The 27,880-nt window shown below is 40.7% G+C and overlaps 1 protein-coding gene across 1 annotated transcript in view; it reads right to left on the bottom strand.

Moving 5' to 3' along the window:
- Positions 1–276: 276 nt before the first annotated feature.
- Positions 277–27,880, bottom strand: part of Ubr1 (ubiquitin protein ligase E3 component n-recognin 1) — a 136,890-nt gene continuing 109,286 nt past the window's right edge. Inside the window, exons 40-47 of the mRNA XM_057780438.1 lie at positions 27,600–27,687; positions 26,049–26,182; positions 23,298–23,406; positions 20,688–20,744; positions 17,277–17,354; positions 13,843–14,013; positions 4,317–4,418; positions 277–2,811 (exon numbers count right to left, since the gene is read on the bottom strand). Coding sequence (XP_057636421.1) covers positions 2,670–2,811; positions 4,317–4,418; positions 13,843–14,013; positions 17,277–17,354; positions 20,688–20,744; positions 23,298–23,406; positions 26,049–26,182; positions 27,600–27,687 — 881 coding nt within the window. The 3' untranslated portion in view covers positions 277–2,669. The remainder of the gene's footprint in view (positions 2,812–4,316; positions 4,419–13,842; positions 14,014–17,276; positions 17,355–20,687; positions 20,745–23,297; positions 23,407–26,048; positions 26,183–27,599; positions 27,688–27,880) is intronic.

The raw sequence follows: 27,880 nt of genomic DNA, 5'->3' as shown, positions 1-27,880 counted from the left end.
CCATTAACCCTAAAAATCTGTGCCTTGAAAAAAATTTAACCTTGATATGGTGGCATATGCCTATATAATTCCAGTACTTGGGAGGTGGAGGCAAGAGGATCAGGAATTCAAGGCTACATTGTAAGTTTGAGCCCAGCTTGAGACACAGTGACTCTGTCTAAAACAAACAAACAAGCAAACATGCTGAGTTGACATACTTTTAACTAGAGCTCCTTTCTAGGTAAGATTTTTATACTTCAAACCCAAATCCCCAAACATGAGAAGTCCCTTTTTTAAATATACACATATAAGGTATTTTATTTCAAAAAGCACAAGAACATTATACAAGTTTTTAATTTACATTTTTGCAATAAAAGATATCAATATATGCATCATTTGTTTAACTTCATCATGAATGGAATTTGAATCAGTGGTATAAACATGTTGCAGTCACTAAATAGAGATCATCATCACAGTGAACTAAAATGCATAGTTGTTATGAAATGACAAATGACCACTAAAAGGTGAACCCACAGCCCATACACTAACATAATAAATTAATTAATTATACAGATATATGTTTTTCTTTACTGTATCATTAAAATTCTTGCCAGCCCCTCACCAATATTAGAAACTCAGAGTCAGAGCCATCCTACTGAACCAATTCTTTCATATATTACACTAAATAAAGTGACTTGGTTGCTTATGTAAACTTGATAAGCAGGCTTAACTCATTTGTCGTGATATTATCATTAGAAATCCCTTGGGCTGGGCAGCACTGTGGCATATGTTCATCTCCAGTGCAGAACTCAGTAATAAATTAGGTTCTTTGGCAGTAAAGGTCGTCTGGCCAGTGCCTGCTAGTTCTCCGCAGCTTGATAGCTTAGCTCCGCGGTTTACAAATTGAATCTAAGAAGGCTAAAAATAAATCTTTATCCTTGCCAAATGGGGGCCAGAAAACAAAGGCAGAGATGAGCATCTTCTGCTGCCTGCTCTGGTCCAGATTTCAGAACTAAACCACCCCTTCAAAAAGTTATATAAAAAACAAAGGGTAATGTTCAAACTACTTAATCATACTGGCAAATCACACAAGCGAAATACTGAATTTTCTGATCTTCGTCTCCCATAAATTGCTGTGAACTGTACATTATAGTTGTATCTAGTTCCTGATCTCATCTGACTAGTAATTATCTAAGTGGGAAATCATGATTGTGATTCTGGTGCCTGCTTATACCAATTTCTTACTGCAAAACACACTTTTCCATAAAATGGGCAATAAATCTAGCCCCAAATGCATATCACTCATCACTCAGCAAAATTTCCTTTTCATTTTCTTGCCTTCACTCAACAGAGGTGGTAGAAATACACTTGCACACATACATGGCAGCAGCAACCAAGGGCAAAAGAAAATATATCTTCAAATACACCTTGCAACTGCTAACATTATCCAGTATCACAGAAGCTAAAACAAGTTATCAGCTGCTCTTCTCTCTGCAGTTAATTCACAACTTCTTGATATAAAAGGTTAAAACCAAGAACCAAGAAGTTATGCACAGACTTGAGAGCTGTATCAGTTATAAGCGAGATGGCTCAACTATAGCAGGTTATAATAGGACACAGGCCTGATTGATTACAAGGCCTTTTTTTTTTGGCTATTTTTATCAGTCATAAACCATAGTTTATGAAAAGGTTTCACATAGACAGGCATCAAATCTAAGATCTGTTTCTTAGAAGCCATAGAAGGCCGCAGAACTGGCTTAAATATGGCTGCTCGAATTTCAGCTTAAATGACCCTTTACAGGGCATTTCTGATTCTTATCCTGCACAGAGTTTGCTTCAGAACACCAAAAGTTTTCTGAGAGTCAAATAGGATGGGGCCACTCACGTGAGCGCTCATGATCTCGCTGCAGAAACCTGCTTTTGGAAAGCGGAATGGACCACCTGTGACTCCACCGAGCTGTCTAGAGTCAGGTGAGGACAAGAGGCTTCTGTATACGGAATGCACAGTGAGCACATCATCCTGACTCTTCTCGAGGTCTACCTGGAAGGATGCTTTCCAGACTCGCACCACTCACAGTTCAGAGAGACTTAGATCTGCTTCTGGTTCCAGCCGTGGGTGGTATAGTAAGGATATTTCCTTAAATAAGAAAATTGTTTACATTTTTAAAACCTTTTTCAGTTGAAAGATACTGCATAGTTCTGCAGTTCCTCTTTAGACCAGCACAGGTGACCAGCATCTTGTAGAGATCTAATGCAAGCTGAATCACACTCAGGAAAATGCCAAGTACGAAAGTGCAGAGAAGTCAGCCAGATGTGAAAACATCCACAAATGCTTGATGTGATTTCATTTACCAGGTGGATGATAAGAAATGAAATAGGACAGTTATGAAAGGGAATGAGTTTTCTGGAAATATCTGCAGCAATAGACACTTGGGTGAACAAGCATTTCTTTAGTGTTCTAGAACACAAAACTATGTCTGTTTTTAATCTATGTCCTGTTTTTCCCTTGAAGCTTATGTTTACTAACTGAAAGCAATATCCCATTAAGGAATATTTTATTAATGTATGTGAATCTGGACATGGATCAAAAGACCCTCCAATACTTTCCCGTCCACAGAAAGTTCTCTGGAATTTTAAATCAGTCTTTATTATCGATGTCACTCATGATTGTCTTGAGGCAGAGTTGGAGCTCAAAGTAACTGCCAGTTGAATCCAAATAGCATCTGATTAGTCTCCTGGCTCCGAGCAATCTCTTCAATAATGCAGTGCTGTTGCCAGACCAGATGCAGCTTCCGATACCGCTCCCGAGATAAGTGAAGTGGGTTTCCCCTCCTTCAGGAAAAAAAAAAAAGTCAAAGCTTGAATCAAATAACCATGATATCTCTATAGTCTTAAGTCATATATACGCCCAAGATACTCCTGCAGTTGTAGGCACCAGGACAGGGCTTCGCCACTGATCTAAGAACTGGGCACATCACTTAGTTAAGGAAGCAGAAATTAGTCCTTGACTATTTAGAAAATTAGGTCACGTATATGATGAACACAATGAGACCTCATTAAAACAATTTACTTAGTGTCTTTGAAGGTGTCTAATTTGAAATAGCTCTAGTCTTGTCTGGTGATTCTAATAGCTTTCTCTCTGTCCTCAAAATTTACCCAGTTTCAATTTATGGTCTTGCATAGGAGATTAGGAACAAGAAGCCCTTAAATTTAAAAAAGCTGCTCAGAACTATTTTGTTTTATAACTATCCCTATGATTCATCTTACTAATGCTTAACGAACAATTTCTTCTTTGCTTATTTTTTCACTTGGGGAAGAGGAGTCTTGTTATGGTGTACAGGCTGGGTTGGAACTGTTTTACTCCAACGACCTTTCAGCTTTACATTCCCAAGTAGCTGGGACTATACCCAGGTGTGTGTCATTATACCTGCCTTAACAAATATTTAAGTAACTACAGTTCTAGTCTAGGATGACACAGTTTGCAACACTGTGCCTGCTAATCCAAAAGCCTGAGGTCTGTTGAGTGCTGTGATGGAGGGAGAAGGAATCTCAGCCCCTGGAATACCAAGTGTTCGTGTCAAGTTTTACACCGTTTATCATTAATTTAAAAATTCCCTATTTTTCTACTTTTCTAGAACAACTTGGCATTCCCCTCGATTATTAACTACTTTGATGTTGCTGCTGTTGGCTTTGCTTTTGAGATAGGCTCTCACTTTGTAGCCCTGGCTGGACTGGAACTCACTGTTCAGGTCCACCTAACCTTAAATTCACAGAAACCCACCTGCCCTTGCCTCCTGTGGACTGGCATTAAAGGTGACTTCCATCCTGACCAGTGTTAACTACTTTTACTACTCAGTATCTTCTCCCTTAAACTTAAAGACAGGTCAAATGCTGTTTCAATAAAAACAAATCTCTATATGATCCAACAGATCCCAAGCACTATGCAGTGAATCTATTCATTTTGAATGATATTTTAAAATAATAATAAAAAGGTTTGGGAGTTAGCTCAGTCAGTAAAGTGCTTGCTGTACAAACATGAGGACCTGAGTTCAAGGCCCAGCACCCGCATCAAAAGCTAAGTGTGATAACGTATGACCATAATCCAGTGCTGAGGAGGTGAAGACAGGAAAGTTCCTGCTACTATAATCAATGGGCCTGTCTCAAACAACAGGGCCAGTCAGAGGACCTAGTCAGTTCCCAGCACCCAGATGGAACTCACAACCCCAGCAACTCCAGTTCCAGGCTTTTATGTTTAAAGCACTATTACTATACACATCTAAGAAAGTGAATAAAATGTAAGACAACTAATTAAAATCTTCCATTAAAGAAAATCTTACTTTAGCCCAGGGTCTGTTTCTCCATATTCATCCAAGTAAGGGGCTGGATAAGCACAGCCTCTGGCTTTCCCTTCCACAAGGACCACTCTGCATTCTCTGATTCTGAAGGACAAGAGAAAGGAAGGAAACCCTGTTAGAGACATATGTGCAGATAACAGACTGAATCAGAGTTAACAAAGGGCAGGAAACCCTGTTGCGGGAGGTCCTTCCGCTCCTCCAGCCAATAGCCGCTGAGATACCAGTCCATTGGGGCATAGTCTCTTTCCCTTTAAAAAAGCGGCTACTTCCCTCCTCGCTCTCTTTACTTCCTGCTCCAGTTCCGGCGACTAGACTTCTTCCTAATTGCGCAGAGGGCTGTTGTCTGGGATGGTGATCTGTAAGTTTTTTTCCCTTTAAATAAATACGACCCTATTAATCATAATTCCAGACTGGTGTGGGATTGTTTATGACTTACGCCTTCATCTGGCACCCAACGTTTGGTTTTAGGACCCCTCCTTCCCCTGCTCGGCTGCCTGCCGCCAGTTCGGCCGCGGCCTGTGCCTTGCGGCCTGTGCCTTGTGCATGGAGTCAGCAGTTTAACATAAATCATTATGCAGTGGCTTTTCTTGTTGCAGTTCTTTATATTTTCCCTTTAGACACCTAAGATTGACTTCAAGTCCCCACGCAGCCTATCATTTGCCTCCCTACGTGGATTTAAACTCCTCAGGCCCGCGTAGTCTCTGCCCGCGTGGTTTGTTCTTTTCTGAGTCGTTTTCAAATCTCCCTTGCAAGCGCAGCTCTTAAGCGGTGCGAACCAGAGCACGCGGTTACCGGTTGCCGAAAGCTGCAACCCCTTGGGACGACTCTGTCACGTGGAGGCATACATGGCTTCCGGGTTACTCTTCTCTAATCCTGGATTCTGGGTTTATGGTTCCGTGTGCGGAATTGATTTAATTACATTAAGTTTGTTGAGCAACTTGCATTTCCCAGTTTTTAACAAATACTAGGCGGACACTGAAACAGGACCCCGTTTTCATTGCGACTTGGCAACAGCGCCACCTGCTGGATAATAGGTAATATGGCAGTTTTCGTTTCCAACACGAATTTTACTGTTTTGGTTAGCAAAACAATGGGTTATATCATGCAAGGTTTATATGACTATGGGGATAACTTAATTTACTGGTTACTAGGTTTCAGTATTCTTTTGAATATTCTATCATTTAGAAAAAATATGGCACTCCTAAGAACCATACAATCTTTACTAGAAACTCATGCAGGTCAGGAGATTCAGGATTCAAAAGAGATAATAATAAAAAGACTTGAAATGATTGAAGAAATTATTGGAGCTGGTGAACAGAGTAAGAAGGCACAAGGACAGGATACAATGCCACCACCAGCTATTAGAACTGGCTTACCCAGGGTTTTAGCGACATACCCTGTAATTCATTCTGACAAAGCGTCAACTTCTAAAGGCTCAAAGGGAGTCAGAGAAGCTAGATGGATGCCAATAGCAATGAATGATCTAAAAGAAATTAAGCAAGCTATCGTTTCCTTTGGCTTGCACTCTGCATATGTTAAGGAAATGATAAGGACTTGGGCTTCTAATGCTAGAGCTACCTCCCACGATTTCCATCAGTTAGTGTCTGCAGTTTTAGATAATGGACCTTCCTTGATGTTTGGAATCTATTTCAGAGAAGAATCCAAACATATGGAACAGCAAGGAAGAGCAAAAGGTGTGGAGGTTTCCCAAGATCAAATTCTTGGTGCAGGAGAATATGCTGATCCACAGGTCCAAGCTCTTTATGATGATGAAGTACTGTGTCTATGTCACCAAGCAGCTTTAAATGCTTGGAATAGGCTACAAGATCCAGCAAAAAGGGTTGAATCATATACCAGAATTAGGCAGGGACAGAGAGAACCCTTTATTGACTTTTTGCAAAGATTAATTAAGGCTCTGGACATAGGGGTAACAGACCCAGAAGCTAGACGACTACTTCTTGAATCTCCAGCTTTTGAGAATGCAAACATAGAATGCAAAAAGATAATTGGGCCTTTAAAGTTTAGATCAGCACCTATGGATGAATGGATTCAGCATACAATGAATGTTGAGACGTTTAGCTATAATGATGAATCTTGGGTAGGAGAAGCGATTTCCAAAGCAATGAGGAGACATCAAAATGCCAGGTGTTTTAATTGTGGTAAATTAGGACATCTGAAAAGGGATTGCAGGCAAAGGATTTCTAGGAATAATATCCCTTCTGGGAATGACAAAAATAGGAGACCTCGGCCTTCAGGTATGTGTAGGAGATGCGGTAAAGGCTGACATTGGTCCAACGAATGCAGGTCCACAACAGACAGACAAGGCAACCCGATACCGTCAGGAAACTCCTTGAGGGGCCTCTCGCAGGCCCCCAAACCAACAGTGGCCCAGTCATTCCCAGTCACAGTGGAGAACGTGCCTCACCAAGAAAATTAAAAGCTTCAATTTCTGCTGTAAAAAATATTACTGGTCTAAATGATGAATTACGCATGGAGGATGAGTAAAAAAAAAAAAACCAGTAGGACAGAGTAAACGTATATTTTGGCAGATGTCTATTAACGATCAAAGACCAAAGCTAAGAGTCTGTATAAATGGCACTTTTATTGAAGGCTTATTAGACACAGGTGCGGATGTAAGTATCATTACTCCAGAATCTTGGCATCCAAATTGGCCTCTTCAAGAGGTAGATGTTCAGTTTCTGGGAATTGGAGCCCTGTCTCGTGTAAAACAAAGTACAAGATGGGTTGAATGCATAGGGCCTGAAGGGCAAATAGGAAGACTAAGGCCATATATTGCCAATATTGCAATAAATTTATGGGGCTGTGACCTGTTACAGCAATGGAATACCCAGATTAACATTCCTGTAGTTCCAGGAACTCATAATTCTGGGAAGGATATGATGAGATACTATGGGAAAAGGTCACCAGCCATTCAGGCTGTACAAGAACATACAGCAAATACCAAACCTTTAGAGGTACCAACAGCCCTACCTTTAAAATGGCTAACTGAGAAGCCAATATGGATCAAATAGTGGCCTCTAGCTGAAGATAAATTACAGGCATTGGAACAGCTGGTGCAAGAGCAACTAGATGCTCATCATATTGAAGAATCAACCAGCCCTTGGAATTCTCCTGTGTTTGTTGTAAAAAAGAAATCCGGTAAATGGAGAATGGTGACAGATTTAAGAACTGTCAACAAGGTAATTCAACCTATGGGCCCACTACAATCTGGAATTCCTTTGCCTTCTCTATTACCAAAAGGATGGCCTCTTATAGTTATTGATTTGAAAGATTGTTTTTTCACTATACCATTACAAGAAAAGGATAGAGAAAAATTTGCCTTCACAGTGCCTACTTATAATAATTCTCACCCTAATAGGAGATATCAATGGACTGTCCTCCCACAGGGTATGCTCAATAGTCCTACATTGTGCCAATATTTTGTAAGTAAGCCATTGGAAATAATTCGTAAACAATTCCCCAAGTCCATAATTTATTATTACATGGATGACATCTTGTTATCTGATTCAAATAAAGATACTTTAGAAAGGATGTTTGAAGAAGTAAAGAAAGTCTTGCCTAGGTGGGGATTACAAATTGCCCCTGAAAAGATTCAAAGAGGAAATTCTATTAATTACCTAGGTTACAGAATAGGGTTAGAGAAAACTAAAGTGCAAAAGGCACAAATTAGGCGAGGCCGGTTAAAGACTCTTAATAACTTCCAAAGATTGTTAGGAGACATTTCCAGTCTACGACCAGCTGTTGGGATAACACCTGATCTAATAGTTCATTTAAACAAAACCTTAGATGGTGATAAAGATTTGAATAGTCCAAGAAAACTGACAGCTGAAGCAGAAAAGGAACTGACAATGATTGAGGAAAAATTACAGGAGGCACATGTGGATAGGGTGAACCCAAATCTTAGCTGCATCCTAGTCATATTGCCTTCCAGAATTTCTCCTACAGGGATTCTAATGTAGAAGGAAGATATTATTTTAGAGTGGATATTTATACCTAATAAACCAAGTAAAAAATTAAAAACTTTATGTGGAAAAAGTCTCTGAATTAATTATAAAAGGTAAGCTGAGACTTCGTCAACTAGCAGGTATAGACCCAGCAGAAATTATAGTGCCTTTTACTACTGAAGAAATAAAAAAGTTATGGGAAGACAATGAACCATGGCAAAGAGCTTGTGCTAATTTTTTTGGGAGAAATTAATAGCAACTATCCCAAAAGTGGTAGACTTAACCTCATAAAGAGAACTTCTTGGATTCTTCCTAGAATTGTACGTGATGCTCCAATAACTGGAGCCCGTACGTTCTATACTGATGCAAATAAATCAGGGAAAGCAGGTTATAAGTCAGATGAATTGAGTAAGGTGGAACAAAGCCCTTATAATTCTGTCCAGAAGGCAGAATTATACGCCATTCTTATGGTGCTAAGGGATTTTAAAGAACCTCTTACTATAGTTACAGATTCACAATATGCAGAAAGAGTTATCTTGCATATTGAAACTGCTGAATTTATACCAGATGACACAGAGTTGACTTCATTGTTTATCCAGGTACAAGACATAATCAGGAACAGGCTTTGTCCGATGTACATAACACACATCCGGTCCCATACAGGTCTGCCTGGTCCTCTAGCACAAGGCAACGCTGAGATTGATCAATTATTGATTGGAAGCATGTTGCAGGCCTCAGAATTTCATAAGAAGCATCATGTCAATAGTAAAGGCCTAAAGAAAGAATTTTCCATTACATGGCAACAAGCTAAGGACATTATAAAGAGATGTCCTACTTGTTCTTTCTATAATCAAACACCATTGCCTGCAGGGAGTAACCCAAAGGGTACTAAGAGAAATGAAATCTGGCAGATGGATGTGTTCCACTTTATGGAATTTGGTAAATTAAAATATGTACACCACACCATAGACACGTATTCAGGTTTTCAAAGGGCTACTGCCCTGAGCTCAGAAAAGGCTGATTCAGTAATCACACATCTATTAGAAGTTATGGCCATCATGGGAATACCTGCACAAATAAAGACAGACAATGGTCCAGCATATGTATCTAAGAAAATGAAATGCTTTTTTGCTTATTATAATATAAAACACATTACAGGTATACCACATAATCCCACAGGTCAGGCAGTTATAGAAAGATCAAATCGTACTATAAAGGATATGCTGAACAAACAGAAAGGGACCGAAAATACCCCCAGAAATAGGCTACATAATGCTTTATTGACCTTGAATTTTCTTAACGCAAATGAGAAAGGAACGACAGCAGCAGAAAGACATTGGATAATGGAAAAGTCTGCTGAACTAAATCAACCAATTTATTTCAAAGATGTGCTGACCTCTCAATGGAAGCCAGGAGATGTGCTACGTTGGGGAAGGAGTTTTGCTCTTATTTCCACAGGAGAAGAAAAATTGTGGATACCATCAAAATTAATAAAGGTTCGATTTGAAGAGGAGAAACGTCTTGGAAAGGAGAAATGGCAACTCATCCACAATGATGATATTCCTACAGGTGGTAAGAAAAACATATAGAATGGGAGCAGGGTTCTGTTCTTATCTCCACAGGAAAACACTCATCTTTGAAAAATTCAAGGGATCCTGGATGTTTGGATACTGACAGATGGAAAAATACCTGCCCAATAGGAACTATCAAGAAAACTGAATAGGTTGTGTAAGTAAAATATACTAAACCATATTTCTAAATTTATAGAGCTGGTTTTGAAGTTGGACTCTGGCTCAGTCCCTCTCCAATTCCAAGCCTGTTGGTAAGAGAAAAACCCAGAGTTTCTGGAGTTTCTGTCTCATGTCAAGAGCCATGATAGGGGACAGAAAGAAATATGAGTTTAGAAAACATCTTTGCTTTTCTTCATATCTATCATACTTTTCGTTGAATATATCTATCATGCCTTTCATTGAATATATATATATATATATATATATATATATATATATATATATATATATGTCTATACGATTAATGTTTAAGTTTTTCACAATGAACGATGAGTTTTTCCTGAAGTGACATTTGAAGTTTCCAGGAAGAAGATGGGGCCCCATAACAACAACTCCACCTGGTTGATATGACGTCATGATACTGATAGTGCTACTACAAGACCTGTTTTGGGTACCAGCTGCACAAGACAGTTCCAACTTGGTTAGCTGAAACAGTGCTCATCTTATACAACATTCTGGCCAGACCTGCACAAAATACTCAGAGACTATTTGCAATTTTAAAAGACATTGATCTTGAAATTTAACCATCATTTTACTTTCACAGGATCCCCCAGAAAGAACGTCACCCCCATGACAGCTGGAAGTAACTCTAGAGGACGACGTCCCCTCTCCCAGTAAAGTTTGCCCTTGGGTTTAGGGACATCATTTAGGTGTTGATTATAATTGGTATACGGTTGAGGGTTGGGGAAGGAATTTTATAAGCTCAGGGATCATTTGAAAAAAAAAAAGAGGGATAATAGATTGGTACTTGTTGGTACTTGTGAGTTATTGTTTTGAGACAAATGTATTGGTATCGATTCTTATATATTGATACAAAGTGAAATTATATTGACTATTGTATGCATGCATGTTTCTACCTCTGTTTAAAAACATTTTTTATGTATTGACATATATTGTATTGATATATATATTGTATATATTTACCATATTGCAGTGTACATTTCTACCTCTGATTAAGATACTTACATATTATTTATGTATTGATATATATTTACCATATGCAATGTACATTTGTACATTGTTTATATTTGGAGGTCATTGTCCTCATTTGTTTCACAGTCGTTTATTGTCTTAGTCTTTAAGTTAGATAGGTATTGAGAATTACATAGATCAATAGTATTCTAAGTTTGTCATTTAAAATTAGACTAATCAGGTTCTTTAGATACATAGAGATTATACTCAGTATAGATAGATAATCTTCAACCTTTTCAAAGAGCTGTAGAAAATGGCCTTTAATCTAACTCAGAGTTTTGTGGTAGTGAGACACAATTGCTCCTGGCAACACCACTCTATTCCTGAGAGAATGTTGAGCACCAAAGACACTCCACCTGGAGCCTTTCTTCTTGGCTGAACTGGCCTTTGGGCAAAGAAATGTCCATACCTCAACCACTGACAGAAATACAGTGTGAATGGAAAAAACAGGACTGTCATATCCTGCCAAGACAGGGTAAGATAGTTTTGACAAGTTTCTTGCCTTTGAAAATGGTGTGTCAGTTATGTTAGGCCTTAGCAAAAGTTAGTTGATTCAACGCTGCAAACGTGACCTTGGGTGATTGCCCAGATAGCTAGTTGTCTCTGTGATTTGTTGCATGTTTTGGAAGTTGTTTGATTGCACTTCCTAATTACTCAGGTAACATTATTTCCCTTCTCAGATCTTCGATGGGGTTGAAGACTATATAAATGTAGTTACTTTCCACTCATGACTTAGCCAAGCTATTTATTATATAAGACCTAAGCTAGTTAGAATAGGATATTTGTACTTATTGTATATAATTTTATAGTAGGTTTAAAACTCTCTTACTTAAACAAAAGGGGGAGGTGTTGCGGGAGGTCCTTCTGCTCCTTCAGCCAATAGCCGCTGAGATACCAGCCCATTGGGGCATGGTCTCTTTCCCTTTAAAAAAGCGGCTACTTCCCTCCTCGCTCTCTTTACTTCCTGCTCCAGTTCCGGCGACTAGACTTCTTCCTAATTGCACAAAGGACTGTTGTCTGGGACAGTGATCTGTAAGTTTTTTCCCCTTTAAATAAATACTACCCTATTAATCATAATTCCAGACTGGTGTGGGATTGTTTATGACTTACGCCTTCAAAACCCTGTTTGATACATATGTGCAGATGACAGACTGAATCAAAGGCAAGCTAAAGAAAAGACATGGCCGGGCTGGAGAGATGGCTCAGTGGTTAAGAGCATTGCCTGCTCTTCCAAAAGTCCTGAGTTCAATTCCCGGCAACCACATGGTGGCTCACAACCATCTGTAATGATGTCTGGTACCCTCTTCTGGCATACATACAGACAGAATATTGTATACCTAATAAATAAATAAATTAAAAAAAAGAAAAGAAAAGACATGGCCAATATCCATTAAATATCCAATAAGAAGGCAATACAGTCATGAATGAATACAATAAACAGTGGGGTTTGTTTTTTGAGACAAGGTTTCTCTGTCACATTGGCTACTCTGGAACTCATTCTGCAGCTTGAACTCAGAGATGCCCCTGCCTCTGCCTCCTGTGTGGTGGGATTAGAGGTGAGCACCACCTGACACTAAACTGTATTTTGTCTGAGTAAAGGAAAAAAAAACCAAAACACTGCTGTTTTTCTTGATTCAACAGGAAAGGATCCATGGATCTAGAGAAATGGGAAATCAGTAATTCTGTCTGGATATTCTGAAAAAGGAGGCTGTCCTAAGTGAGCCACAGGAGCCCGGAGAACTGTGGCTGAAGCCGTTTCTGCCTTTTTCTAACTTCCCACCTATGCAGAACGACAGAGCATTCTCCAGTCTAGTACTGTCAAAGCAGGCAAGTGTTACAAGATTTTCTGGTTCAGGCAGTCTCCAATAGTACTTTGAGGGCATTTGGAAAGCTTACTGTAGAGAAATGCTTAAGTAATACAAAAATAAACTATAAAATTAACAAGTTGGGATAGGTAATATATAGATGGGATAGGTAGACTTATGGTACTATAGAAGCAGGCAGGTGTTTGAGTTTGGCTTCTAGCCATTCTTTTCTCTGGTTTCAAAGGTTGTCTTTAAGCAGTAATAATATATGTCAGTTAGTAAGATTTTGGGTTTATATAAATAAAAATTGAATTTTACGCAGAGAATGGAAAGAAAAAGCACAGAAATCAACTCTGACTTGCACTTCTCTCAGGCAATCTATATTCTTTCACATTTACCCACTATTGTCCGGCTCTGAATCCTCTGTTCAAAGAAGAAAACAGAAAAAATTCAAAAGACAATCTTGTGCCAGGAGGCACTCGAGAGGCAGGATCTCTGTGAGTTCAAGGCCAACCTTGTCTATAGATCAAGAATCTGTCTCATAAATAAATAAATGACTGGATTTCATGGTTCATGTCTGCACTCAGGAGAACTAGGCAGGCAGATCTACAAGAGTTCAAGGCCAGCCTGGTCTACAAAGCAAGTTCCAGAATAGCTAGAGCTAATTAGAGAAACTCTGTCTTGGAAAATCTAGATAGGTAGGTAGGTAGGTAGGTAGATAGAGAGCTTAAAGTTAATAATTTATACATATTTTATAAGTAAATTTTAAGACTTCAAGCTTTTCCATTACATCTGAATATTACATAGTACTGCAAAATCTATACCATTTAAGATTTTTTAAAAAACATTAAACAATGAAAGAAATGTAAACAGCATCCTATTTTTTTTTAAGGACTACTTATTCTACTGGCATACTGACTGGATATACATTTTCAACTAGGATTCTTAACAAGCTTCCAAATGACTCTATACTCACTTTAGGAAAATGCAGACTCCAGCGCCACAATGAAGTGCATGAAAAACGCAAGCTCCAACCTCTTCCCCATTCACTATTTCTTGGCAACAAATGTTCTGAGAACACAGGATGGCTCCACAGAAAAGACAGAGGACAGGATGCTTTCGCTCATCATCTGCAGACCGTGGGCACCTCAAAAGGGAGGACACATTCAGTGTGTTGGAAAAACATGACACAGATCATAATCTACTTAGCAGTAAAGCTTGTTTCCACCATTCTACTCAGCAAGGAAAGCTACTCAAAGAACAAGGATATTTAATTAGATGACTGCTCATTTATATTACTTGAAGGGGACTTAAGGAGCTGGGGAGCTGGCTCCAGAGAACCTGAATTCATCTTAACCTACCTCCCAATTGCCTGTAATTACAACTCCAGAGGATCTGAGGCCCTCTTCCATGAGGCCTCCATGGACATTTGCATACACGTGGCATAAACACACACACACAAACATAAGTAAACATAAACTTAAATAAAACTCTTTAAAAAAATCTTTTTTTTTTTTTTCGAGACAGGGTTTCTCCGTAGCTTTTTGGTTTTGGTTCCTGTCCTGGAACTAGCTCTTGTAGACCAGGCTGGCCTCAAACTCACAGAGATCTGCCTGTCTCTAACTCCCGAGTGCTGGGATTAAAGGCGTGTGCCACCACTGCCAGGCTTAAAAAAAAAATCTTGATTTAGCCCCACTTAGAACAGGTCTATGCCACCAGGGACTCCTGTTCCAGGTGACCAGTCAGTACAGCTCCCTGAACGAGACTCGCCTATGCTACAGACTGCCCAGGAATTTTCCTCTAGAAGTTCAACCTGTAAGGCCTCCTGTACCAAGTGATGGGCCCAAGGGTCCCCTGCTTAAGCTTGTAATCTGGAATTTCCCTCTGTATGTTTGAATACCATTAATGAATAAAGAAACTGCCTTGGCCTGTTGATAGGGCAGAACTTAGGTAGGCGGGGAAAACTGGACTGAATGCTGGGAGGAAGAAAGTGGAGAGAGGGACACCAAGGAGCCGCCAGCGGAGATAAATGTGCTGAAATTTTTCTGGTAGGCCACGACCTCATGATGATATACAGATTACCAGAAATAGGTTAAATTAATATGTAAGAGTTAGTCAGTAAGAAGCTAGAGCTAACGGGCTAGTCAAGCAGTGTTTTAATTAATACAGTTTGTGTGTGATTATTTTGGGTCTAAGCTAGCTGGGCAGCCGGGACAAACAAGCGGCCTTCTCCAACAAGCTGCCTATGATTGGGACCCTCCAATGCCAGACTTGTACTGCTCCTTATCTTGGTCAGAAAAGTTTCTTATTGCAGTGGGCAGCTGCTAATACACAGACTCTTCTGTTCAATGTGGTGAGAATAAGCAACCGAGATTGCCCAGTCACAGATAGGGCATGTATATCATCCTTCCCAACAAGTGCTGTGAAATGCTGTCTTCTGATCTTGGCATGGCTGTTGTATATGTAAACTCAGTAGCTGCCGTTACTGCACAAGACCAAGCCAGTTAAAAATTCCAGCATGGGGCTGGAAAGTTGGCTCAGTGGTTAAAAGCATTTATTGCTCTTGCAGAAAGGACCCAGGTTCAATTTCTAGCACCCACATGGTGGCTTACAACCATCTATGACTCCAGTTCCAGGGATCCAGTACGATTTCTGGGTATCCATAGGTACCAGGCATATATGGTGAACATATATACATGCAGGCAAAAGACTCATACACATAATTTTAAAAAATCTAAAAAGAATATCACACCCAGCATGGAGTCTATTGGAAGCTGATGGTTACAGGAGTGAGGGGTCACTTTTCTTGGTAGGTTAGGGTGGAGTCACTAGCAGGTTGGTTATCCCCCACATCTATATCCCTGGGGACAGCATTAATAGGACTCCATTGGCTATAAAATGAGAGAGGATGTCAGGTTTTGAGGGAGATGTGTTCAGAGACCTGGAGGGAACTGGAGGAGGATGGTGGAGGAGAGTGGATATGACCAGAACACATTGTACAGATGCAGGAAGGTTTCTTTTCTTTAGAACATATCCCCCGCCCCCCCGAGACAGGGTTTCTCTGTATAGTCCTGGATATCCTAAAATTCATTCTGTAGACCAGACTGGCCTCAAATTCATATAGATCTGCCTGCCTCTGCCTCCTGAGTGCTGAGATTAAAGGTGTGTGTCACCACTGCCCGGTAAGATGCATGAAATTTTCAAAGAATAAATAGTAGGAGGTAATGATTAAGACGCACAATTGTAAAAAAATCTTGATTGATCTTGGATCCAGCTTAATGACAGAGTGTATGTTTAGCATGTGTAAAGCCTTTGGCTTAAGCTCCAGCACCACAAAACAAGCAAAAACCAAAGCAAGAAAATCCACTACTGCCGGGCGGTGGTGGCGCACGCCTTTAATCCCAGCACTCTGGACGCAGAGGCAGGCGGATCTCTTGGAGTTCGAGACCAGCCTGGTCTACAAGAGCTAGTTCCAGGACAGGAACCAAAACCACAGAGAAACCCTGTCTCGAAAAACCAAAAAAAAAAAAAAAAAAAAAAAAAAAAAAAGAAAATCCACTACTAAATATATAGTCTTGTAAAAATTTGCTCCAAGTCTCATATTTATGCTGAGATTCATTCATAGATCTAGCCTTCATCTGATGTAAACAATTAACAGCTGCTGCTGTAATGGTTTAGTCAAGTATATTTACGATGTTGGTGTAATATGGCTTTGGAAGTGTGCAATGTTTAAAACATTATGCTATAACGGTTCAACCACAATCTCTATGATATTTCTTCAAGATTGAAACAAGAGTCTCAATACAGCTACAACTTGGATAAATCATGAAAACATACTGAATGAAAGAAATTATAGATTCTTTTCCTATGAGATATATCCTCACAGTTAAACCCATAGAAACAGAAAGCAGATTATCAGGGAGGAGAAAATACAAAACCAGAGAGCATAAATGAATTAGTGGTTACAAATCTTTTGGAGTAGTGAAAAGTTTGGCTACTAGAGAGGTAGTAAGTAGCACAATCTGCAATAGTCGTGCAACACTATGAGTGATGGACTGTATGCTTTAGTGTGCTTTGAAAGAAATCTAGCACAGTGGGAACATAGCAACCACTTCTTAAATAAGTAAGCTACACCAGAAATATGTGTGCACATGTGTGGGGCTCTGAAGACAACTTTCAGGAGACCATTCCCTCCTTCCATGTGTGTCTCAAAGACCAAACATGAGTCAACAGCCTTAGTGGCAAGCACCCTTACCAGCTGGACCATCTCACTAGCCCCTCATTGGTTACTTTTTCAAAGTTAAGTTCACTGGTTACAAGGTACACCAAATGAAAGTTCAGGAAAAGATATTGTGTGTTCCCTCCCTCCCTCCCCTTCTCTCTCTCACTTACATACACCTTTTTTCTTACCTAAAATGAGAAGCTTGATTTAGAAGACAGCTGTAGTCATCAGGCAGCTCTATCAAACTATTTCTTTTTCTTGGGTACCTAGAAGCATAGTTTAAAAGGCAGTTTTATATATGACTGAACAGATAAAAGCTGAAGAATGCTTCTGGGCATGGTGCATTTTCTTATCTAAAAACTAGGGTTGAGTCGGGCACCTTTAATCCCACATTTGGGAGGTAGAGGCAGGCAGAGCTCTGTGACTTCGAGACCAGCCTGGACTACAGAGTGAGTTCCAGGACCGTCAGGGCCACACAGAGAAACCCTGTCTTGAAAACAAAACAGAACAGAACAACATCATAACAACAACAACAAAGCCTCAAAAACAAATAATGGGAAGGAATATGAAGGTATATGTAAGGGCAGCCTAGTCTACAGAGTGAGTTCCTGGACAGGCTCCAAAGCGACAGAGAAACTCTGTCTCGAAAAATTAAAAAAAAGGGGTAAACTAGGGTTAAATATATTCTAACCATGGGCATAAATATTTTCAGAAAAAATAAAAAGAGAAACATTAAATGAATTATGTTAAGACTCAACGGTTTTTTTGTTTTGTTTTGGTTTGGTTTTTTCGAGACAGGGTTTCTCTGTAGCTTTGGTGCCTGTCCTGGAACTAGCTCTTGTAGACCAGGCTGGCCTCGAACTCACAGAGATCTGCCTGCCTCTGCCTCCCGAGTGCTGGGATTAAAGGCGTGCGCCACCACTGCCCGGCAAGACTCAACGGTTTTAAGAGATGTTAAATAAATATAAGCATCAGGGAGCTGAGCATAGTGTCACACGCCTTTAATTCCCAGCACTCAGGTTTCTGAGTTCAAAGCCAGCCTGATCTAGGCAAGTGTGTGTGTGTGTGTGTGTGTGTGTGTGTGTGTGTGTGTGTGTGTGAAGGAAACTCCCAAAACTCTTGGAGACTAAATGAAATACTGAAGTTAAGCAGAACATGATTAGCACTTGATACATTGTGGCAAATGTTAGCATCTATTCACTTTATGTTAGAGAGGGTAATAGACTTACGTAGCCTAAGGAAGGTCATCTGAATAATATGGGATTCTCTTCCTAGATATCAATCAATTTACATTTTATAATGTTTTAGAATATCTAGAAAATATTTATTTCTGTATACAGGTGTGTTGCCTGCATCTATGTCTGTATACCATGTCCATGCCTCCTGCCCAACTTGGTAAGAAGAGAGCATCAGAGCCCCTGGAGCTAGAATCATAGATATTTGTGAGCTGTCATGAGGGTGCTGGGAATCAAACCCAGGACCTCTGGAAGAGCATTTCTCCAGCCCCTCATTTTTTTTTTTTTTTTTTGGTTTTTCGAGACAGGGTTTCTCTGTGGCTTTGGAGCCTGTCCTGGAACTAGCTCTTGTAGACCAGGCTGGTCTCGAACTCACAGAGATCCGCCTGCCTCTGCCTCCCGAGTGCTGGGATTAAAGGCGTGCGCCACCACCGCCCGGTCCAGCCCCTCATTTTACAATTATTGATCCAGCTACAAATAACCCTTCTCTAAGACTAAGCCTGCCTCATTAGGAATCTTTTCATCAGGCAGGGCCACATGCTTATAACTCCAGCACAAAGGAAACTGAGGCAAGCAGATTTTCAGTTTGAGGACAACTTGGGCTATGTGCTTTTATAACAGTTCTGGGCTAGCTGGGGTTACAAAGTAAGACATAGTCTCAAAAACACAAGGCAAACAAACAAAAGAATCTTTTTTCTTCAAGTTTCCTTTTTCTTTTAGTTTTCTAAAGATGAGGTCCCCATTCTGTAGCCCAGGTTGACCTCAAAGTCAATGTGTAGCCCAGACTGGCCTCAAATAAATGGCAATCCTAAGTCCATGCCCCAAGTGTTAGGATTGCAGGCACAAATCATCATGCCCTGTTTCCTCTTTATATCTCTTTAAGGAATTAATGGTATATTCTATATATCATATTTTATGCTATAATATTTTTAGTTTTATGTATATAACTAAGATTGAGTGTTACTCATAATCAAAGACAGTATGTATGTGTTATCTCTTAAATTTCTCAGAATATTTCAGTACCCTACCGTAGAAAGGTATTTAAAAGGCATACCATGACATGAAATAAAGAAAAAAACTGGCCGGGCGGTGGGTGACGCACGCCTTTAATCCCAGCACTTGGGAGGCAGAGGCAGGCGGATCTCTGTGAGTTCGAGACCAGCCTGGTCTACAAGAGCTAGTTCCAGGACAGGCTCCAAAACCACAGAGAAACCCTGTCTTGAAAAACCAAAAAAAAAAAAGAAAAAGAAAAAGAAAAAGAAAAAACTGGTCTTACGATGGTGGTACATGCCTTTAATCCTACCACTCATGAGGCAGGCACAGGTGGACTTGCCTCTGAGGGAAATGTAGACTTAGATAGAACCATAACTCAGAAGAGGGCCGACAAGCTTCTTGTTCGTTTTGAGACAGTCTCATCTCATTAAGCAGCCCAGTCTGGCCTGCAACTCTAGCTAACCTTCCTGCTTCAGCCTCCTGAGTACTTGTATCATAGGTATGTGAGGTCATGTCTAGCTTCTCAGGTCGGAGAGATGGCTCAGAGGTTAAGAGCAGTGGCTCCGGCTCCAAAACCACAGAGAAATCCTGTCTCGAAGAAACCAAAAAAAAAAAAAAAAAAAAAAAAAAAAAAAGAGCAGTGGCTCCTCTTCCCGAGGGCCTGGGTTCAATTGCCAGCACCCACATGGTGGTTCATAACCATGTCTAACTCCAATTCCGGGAGATAAAACACCCACAGGCACCAGGCATGCACATGAAGCACAGAAACATAAAACATACACATAACACTGTAATAAAGTCTATTTTTAAAAAAGCTTCTCTCCTGACAGTGGTGGCACATGCCTTTAATCCCAGCACTCAGGAGGCAGAAGCAGACAAATCTCTGTTAAGTAGCCTTACAGAATGAATTCCAGGACAGCCAGGGCTACACAGAGAAACTGCCTTGAAAAACAAACAAGCAAACACAAAAAAAGCTTCTCTTTTTTTATTTGTGGGGTTAGCTTCTAAGAAGGGGGAAGTCTAGCCAGCTGTATTTATATTTTATTCTGGGGGTGGGGCTAGTTCATATGAACGCTATCTTTAATGAACTAGTAGCTCCCAGACACAAGCTCCTTCGCCTTTGGACAGGCAGGTACCAGTTTAAGAAAGATTCTTCCAGTGGAGCTGGTGGCTTCTGACAATTTAGAAGGAAAGGATAGCCATTCCAAGAAAAATTGTGCAGCAAGAACCTGATGTCTGGCAAAGACCAACAGATACACAGGAAACAATTAGCTGAGAAGAAAGGGGACAGACCAGAAATTAAGATAAACCAACCAAGCACTTCAGAAACACAGTAGGATGTGGCGAAAAGGCTTAGATAGTAAAACCAACCTGACCACAGCACTTTTCTGCTTCAGAGAGCTGAGCACGGCAGGATCTGCACACCACCTGCAAGCGAAGCCGAGAGTGAAGGAGGGTCGACACAGGAGCACCACAGACGGTCACAGGTTCTCTGCTGTATGCATGAACCGTTCTCTCCAATTCTGTAGCTTCATGGTCCCTCTCTGTCTTTAAGTTTACATCTTATTCCTTTCTCTCCTGTCCTGACTCTCAGACCCCTTCTAAATTCCTTTTCAAGGGTTTTCTCAATTACAGTCTCGAGACCAGAAACCATCTACAAATTTAAATGAGAGAATTTAATACCAGAAGTAGACATACACATGACAGCTTGGTATGGTGCACTTGCCTGGTTCAGGGTCCTAGATTAGATCCTCAGACTAGAGAAGAGGTGGGAGAATAAGGGGTATTAAGGCAAGCTTGAGACAAAAAGGCAAGTAAACCTTAATACTGCCCCAGTGCTGGGAGAGTGGGAGGAAAAGGGCATCACTGTTGCCCTGGATAGGGTCACCAGTGGGTAGTAGGATCACAGCAGGCCTTTCTGGAGACAACTGGAGCCATGGAAGAGCCATTGAAGATGCCCCCGGAGGCAGAGAGGTAGCAGGGCTACCTCCTAACTTATGTCCAGCCCTGCTGGTGCCTCCCACTGGCTAAACCTACACTGAAGCCAAGTGACACGAAGCCAAGGAGATGCTGCCTGCAGCGCTCTACAGAGCAGGGCAGATACCAGGCAAGCAGAATCAGGTATAGCACAAATGGTAGGAACTTTCTTTTTTCAATAATTTTTAATATTTAAAGTAAAACAGCACATCTAAAACTTACTTCCAGAAATATAAAAGTAAAATTTGTAAAATCATTTGTAATTGTACTAAAAAAAATGACATTAATCCTAAAAACAATTCATTTTAGCTGGATGGTGGTGGCACACACCTTTAATCCAGGCACTCAGGAGGCAGAGGCAGGCGAATCTGAGTTTGAGGCCAGCCTGGTGTACAGAGCGAGTTCCAGGACAGGCTCCAAAGCTACAGAGAAACCCTGTCTCAAAAAAATAAAAGAAACAAAAAACCAAAAACAAACTAAACAGCAACAAAAAGAAATTAAGAAATTAGAAAGCAAACAAACAAACAAACAAACAAACAAAAACCTGACCCAGAGAACCTGGGCCATGAGACTAACAGCAGGAACAGGCTAGCGTTCACGCGGTTCCTACCCAGGCACGAGAAAGAAAAAGTAAGGAGGATAAAGAAAATCATGGGAGAAGGAGAGTTAAGAGTAGTATGGTGAAACTGACTCTAAAACTGTGCAGGGGCAGGAAGAGTGGAGGCTGTGAGGTGACGTGAACAAGAAACACACACGTCTCTAGGACATGTCAGTGCTAGTCTCTGCTCTACAGACGCCTGTCTATCTCCCGGCCAGGCTTCTGACATGTGCCCTACCACACTCATAGTTTTGTACGCAGTCTGGATTCTTCTTTTTCTTTTTTTTCTTTTTTTTTTTTTTGGTTTTTTCGAGACAGGGTTTCTCTGTGGTTTTGGAGCCTGTCCTGGAACTAGCTCTTGTAGACGAGGCTGGCCTCAAACTCACAGAGATCCGCCTGCCTCTGCTTCTCAAGTGCTCGGATTAAAGGCATGCACCACCACCACCCGGCCTGGATTCTTCTTTTTCTATTAGACAAAGTCTCCTATACTAAGAACTGGATTTGAACTTGTTACATGATCAAAGATGACCCTGAACTTCTAAATCTCTTGCCTCACCTCTAAAATCCTGGGGTGTGCTGTGCCACCATGCCTGGTTTAAACGGTGCATGGGGCTGAATAAAGGGGACTTTGTGCATGCTAGGCCAGAACTCTACAAATTGCGTAATATCTCAAGCTCACCAATTTGAACTTCTTTTTAGATGGGGTCTCACTATGTAGCCTTGGATGGTTAGACACTTACAGAGATCTGCCTGCTTTCCTCTCAGGTTCACCAAGCCCAAGCGTCTTTTGATTCTTAATTATGCCTACTCCTTAAGTATGTGGATTAAGAATGTCTGTATATTTCTATCTCTGCAGTCAATGCTAATCAATTGAAAAGTGTAGTAAATAATTGTAATTTAAAATGTTTTCAAATTAAAGGAAAGCCATTTGTAACACCAGCATTTGGAAGACAGATGCAAGAGAATCAGGAATTCAAGGCCATCCTCAGCTACATAGTGAGTCTTAGACCAGCCTGGCTATATTAGACCCTGTCTCAAAAACATAAAACAAACATTTCGAATTAAGTCCTAGAGGAATCTGAGGAAGAATAGAGTTTGAGGTAAACACAGCAAAACCCTGTCTCAATAACCAATCAAAAAGAAAAATAAGGGGGGCTGGAGAGATGGCTCAGTGGTTAAGAGCATTGCCTGCTCTTCCAAAGGTCCTGAGTTCAATTCCCGGCAACCACATGGTGGCTCACAACCATCTGTAACCAGGTCTGGTGCCCGCTTCTGGCCTGCAGACATACACACAGACAGAATATTATATACATAATAAAATAAATAAATTTAAAAAAAAGAAAAAGAAGCATAAAAAATTTTCAAACTAGATAGAAACCCTTCAGTCACATTTCCCCCCACAGTACCTCTGCAGTAAAGGCCTTATGGTATCCCAATATTCCTGGAAAAGCAGGAATAAGTTTGTGGGCAAAGATAGATAGCTACAGAGTGCAGTGTACTCTCCTTCAGCAGAATCTGCAAGAAAATAAGATATATTTAATAAGCACACTATTTTGATCTACTCAGTGTTAACAGAGCCCCTCACTGTTCACCCTCATAACTAACATCTGCGGTACAAAACAGTGGGTGGCAAATGAGCCACAGTGATTCTTTTACAGCAGAATCTGAGTCTCCCTGATCAGACGGCTTCTATGACTACCCACTATACTCAGTATACAATACAAAGTCTTTTCTTCTGGGGGTGTGCTGAGGATAGAACCCAGGGACTGGGGGTGGGTTATACCACTGAGCTATAGCCCACAAAGCCTTTATTGTGGCTTAAAGACCCAGGTGAGATGCATACATCTGGCTACCTCCTGGACCTCCCAGTCCATTAGGCTTCCAGCCAGAATCATATCTTCACTGTTCTCTTACTCTGCCAAGCAATACCTCTGCATTGATTTTCTCTTAAATAGAAACATTCTTCAACTATCCAGCTCAATCCCATATGCAGTTCTTTGTTTAATGTCTCCTTGGAGAAATGTCTTCCTTTGACTACCTATGTCCAAGGGTTCTGACCCAGGCCACGATCAGTTTTACTTTTCTTTGCAGGACTCAGCCCATTTGGTATTATATCATGCATATTTATGCTTCTTTATATTTGGCTCCATCCCTAATGAAAGAAAATGCTTTATTTTTATTATGGATAAGAACATGAACTTTCTGTGCATGCAAGCAAAAGAACTGTATAGGAAATTACTTGGAAAGTAACATCTTATTTTTTAGAGAACCTTAACAAAGTTTGATCACATCTCACCTATTGAAGAGTTCAAGATAAAGAGGCTCACGTCTAGTAAAGACGACCTCACCGTTGTACTCTCTGAGGATAAAATGATTCTCTAGACAATTCTGGTCACTTTTAAAATTCTGGTTCTCACCAACAGAACACAGGAAGGACACTTCCTCTACTTCATTTAGATTTAGGAATGAGTGAAAGAAAAAGAAAGCATTGCTGTTAGTAAACATTTATGCTTTCTGTTGCTCATAAGGCCTTTTGGATCACTATTTTAATTCTTAAATATAGCTATATGTTCCAACCCAAATAAAGGTATATAATTAAGTCTTCTTCCTGCCTGGACAAACAGTTCTTTTCCATAGAGGTAACAAATATCTTTAATTTCCTGTATATCCTACAGTTATATTCTCTATACGGGTATTTTATTTTATTTTGATAACTCACTTGATACCTTTAGAAGGCCTGGAACCAGGCTGCCTTCAAGCTAACAGAAATCTGCCTGTCTCTGCTTTTCCGATGCTGGGATTAAAGTATGTGCCACCACATCCAGCATGCACACGGGTATTTTATTTTCTAAAGCTGTGCACATGCCTGTGCATGCTCATCAGCCTTGCTGTCATGTGGAGGCCAGAGGACAACTTTCAGGAGTCGTTCTTTCTACTTTGTTAAAGCCAGATCTGTCTTGTTTCTGCTGCTATACTGGGAATTCCAAGCCAGCTGGCCTGTAGGTTTCAGGGTGATTCTCCTGTCTCTGCTTCTGTTTCTTCATAGAAGTGTGGGGATTACAACTACTTGCCACTGCACTTAGATTTTAGAATCATATATATATATATATATATATATATATATATATATATAGTTTTTTTTTTGTTTTTTTTTTTTGGTTTTTCGAGACAGGGTTTCTCTGTGGTTTTGGAGCCTATCCTGGAACTAGCTCTTGTAGACCAGGCTGGTCTCGAACTCACAGAGATCCGCCTGCCTCTGCCTCCCAAGTGCTGGGATTAAAGGCGTGCGCCACCACCGCCCGGCCAATATATATAGTTTTTTGAGACAGGATTTCTCTGTAGCTTTGGAGCCTGTCCTGGAATACGTTCTGTAGACCAGGCTGGCCTCCAACTCAGAGATCCACCTGCCTCTGCCTCCCGAATGCTAGGATGAAAGGCGTGTGCCGCCCACCACCACCCGACTTAAAATCTTATTTACTTTTTACATTTATTTATTTACTAGCGGGGGTGGGGAGAGGCATGACTATACCACAGTGTGCATATTGGGGGATCTGGGACAAGTTGTAGGAGCTCGTCTCCTTCCACTAAGTGGGTTCCAGGGATTGAATTTATGCAGTCAGGCTTGGCAACAAATCCTTTACCTGCTGAGCAATCGTGCAGTCCTGTATTCGGCTTCTAACTTGAAATGCGAGGACTGAACTCGGCATCAAGCTTGCACAGCTGTCAGTGTCAGCGCTGCATGCTCTCTCCGGCTCTTTGCATGCAAGTTTGTTTGTTTGTTTGTCTGTTTTGTTTTTAGTTTTTGAGACAGGGTTTCTCTGTGTAGCCCTGGCTGTCCTGGAACTCACATTGTAGACCAGGCTGACCTCAAACTCACAGAGATCTACCTGCCTCTGCCTCCCAAGTGCTGGGATTAAAGGCGTGCGCCACTATTGCCTGGCACATGCAGGTATTTTAATAACTCAAGGACTTTATACACACACGGGAACAGAGAGCAGGATTTGCAGAATATGAAACTCCGCTGGATTTTGGCCCTCACTTTTAACTACACCTGGGCAGGGGCAGAAGCGGTTTCACTTGCCCTGTCTGTCTTATGCTGAAGACAAGAACAGTGAGGACGAGCCTCCACTCCCTGCTGAGTTCAGTCTCCCACTTACTGGCAAACAGTTCTTCAGGGGGAGTCACCCCAAGTAAGTAGTGGAAAAACAATGCAGCACAGCGAAGATAAGGGGTGATGCCATTCTTCAGTGAGACCCACAGAGACCAGCCAGAAGGGCCACAGCCAATGAAGCTAGAACACAATAAACCCAGAACAGAGTATTTACCAGATTGCAAACACAAGCCCTGTTAAAATCACATTTAGTGACTTAATTTCTAAGCATTTTTTAAAAAAAGTATTTAGTTAGCCTTGGTGTATACATTTTCTAAAGGAAACATCAACTTTTATAATATTCACTGGGTAGGGTTTTTACGTCCCTCCCTTTTCTATTTGGATTGCTAGGCACTGGAACTGGAGCTCAGTAGACATTAGGCAAACACTGCCAAGGGCTAAGCCCCAACTCTACCAGAGACTCTTAGCATATCAGTACTCCCTCTTCCTTAGGTGAAGGAAAAAACAAAGCAAAACAAAAAGAGAAAATCAATTTAAAAAAAGAATTTTAGAGTATCTTGACTCTCACAAGGTTCTCCCTGCAATGTGAACTTATCATTTTTTCCCCATTGTTACAGTGATAAAAGAAAAAAAAAATCCACCCTTGCTATGAAATAAAGGGAAGAAAAACTTAGTAAAAAGTGACTGGAGGGGGCTGGAGAGATGGCTTAGTGGTAAAGAGCACTGACTGTTCTTCCAGAGTGCTCGGGTTCAATTCCCAGCACCCACATGGCAGCTAACAGGTGCCTGTAACTTCAAGATCTGACACCCTTACACAGAGATACATGCAGACAAAATACCAATGTACGTAAAAATAAACAAACAAACAAACAAATAAAAGTGACTGGATTTGCTAAAAAAATGAATACATTCCTAGTGCCTATATTAAAGCTGGCTGATGATCTGTAGGGAAATGGAAACACTGCATATAATACTGCAATAGCGCAGTTCACAGTGAGTCCTAGTGTAAATTATGGGCTGTAATTAATAATAACATGTCAACATTATCAATTCTAACAAATCTACTACCATAATATACAATGTGTGTAGGGGGGATAAAAGTGAACACTTTTATTCTCTGTTCAATTTTCTGGTAAACTTGAATTGGCTGTATAAATTATGTATGGTACGGTATATGCACATTAAAACATACATGCAGTTACTAACAAAGAGATCAGAAGCTTTTAACTGTTAACAAGTACATTCACTGAATAGTCACCATAACAAGGAAATTTATTTTCTACTTTTATTTAAGTTCTCAATACTGCCAATTGTTAAACTGTTTTCATTCATGCCTGTGTTCCAAAAACAGCTTAAAAGTCAAAATGCTGTCAAGCTCATTCGAGTCTCAAATACAACAAAGAGTTTTCTAATCTACTACCTTCTATTTCAAGGTAAAAATTGAAGTAATTTTTTTTTTACTATATGTCCATCCTGTAAACAAAATTACAAAACTATAAAAGGCCTTATCTGATTTTAAGGCAAGAAAATGGCTGAAAGGTACACCGCCCAACTCCTCAGGACACCGAGGCGGCCGGGCCAGTGGACTGCGACTCACCCGTCCGTGTGCTGTGAGACTTCGGCAAAGAAAGCGGCTGCACACCGAGCCTCCTCACAGTCCTCTTCACCCTGAGCACGGGAGAGCCCTGAGAGAGATGTGCGGGCGGATTTAAGAATCTGCTCTCCAATCAGCATGTTTAACCTCAAGTACGTGATTCCAGAACATCCTGGAGCCCCTTTATCCCTTCCATTAAGCCCCTCAGCGCCAGTTTTACTGTATAGAAATACCTTGCAGGGCCCTATGACAGATTGTTATGGCACATTTGAGCAGTCATAAAG

This window comes from Chionomys nivalis, chromosome 9 (genome assembly GCF_950005125.1).
Source record: "Chionomys nivalis chromosome 9, mChiNiv1.1, whole genome shotgun sequence".
NCBI classification, from domain to species: domain Eukaryota; kingdom Metazoa; phylum Chordata; class Mammalia; order Rodentia; family Cricetidae; genus Chionomys; species Chionomys nivalis.
The sequence above is the reverse complement of the archived record's forward strand: the minus strand, read 5'-3'. Positions and strand labels throughout refer to the sequence as shown.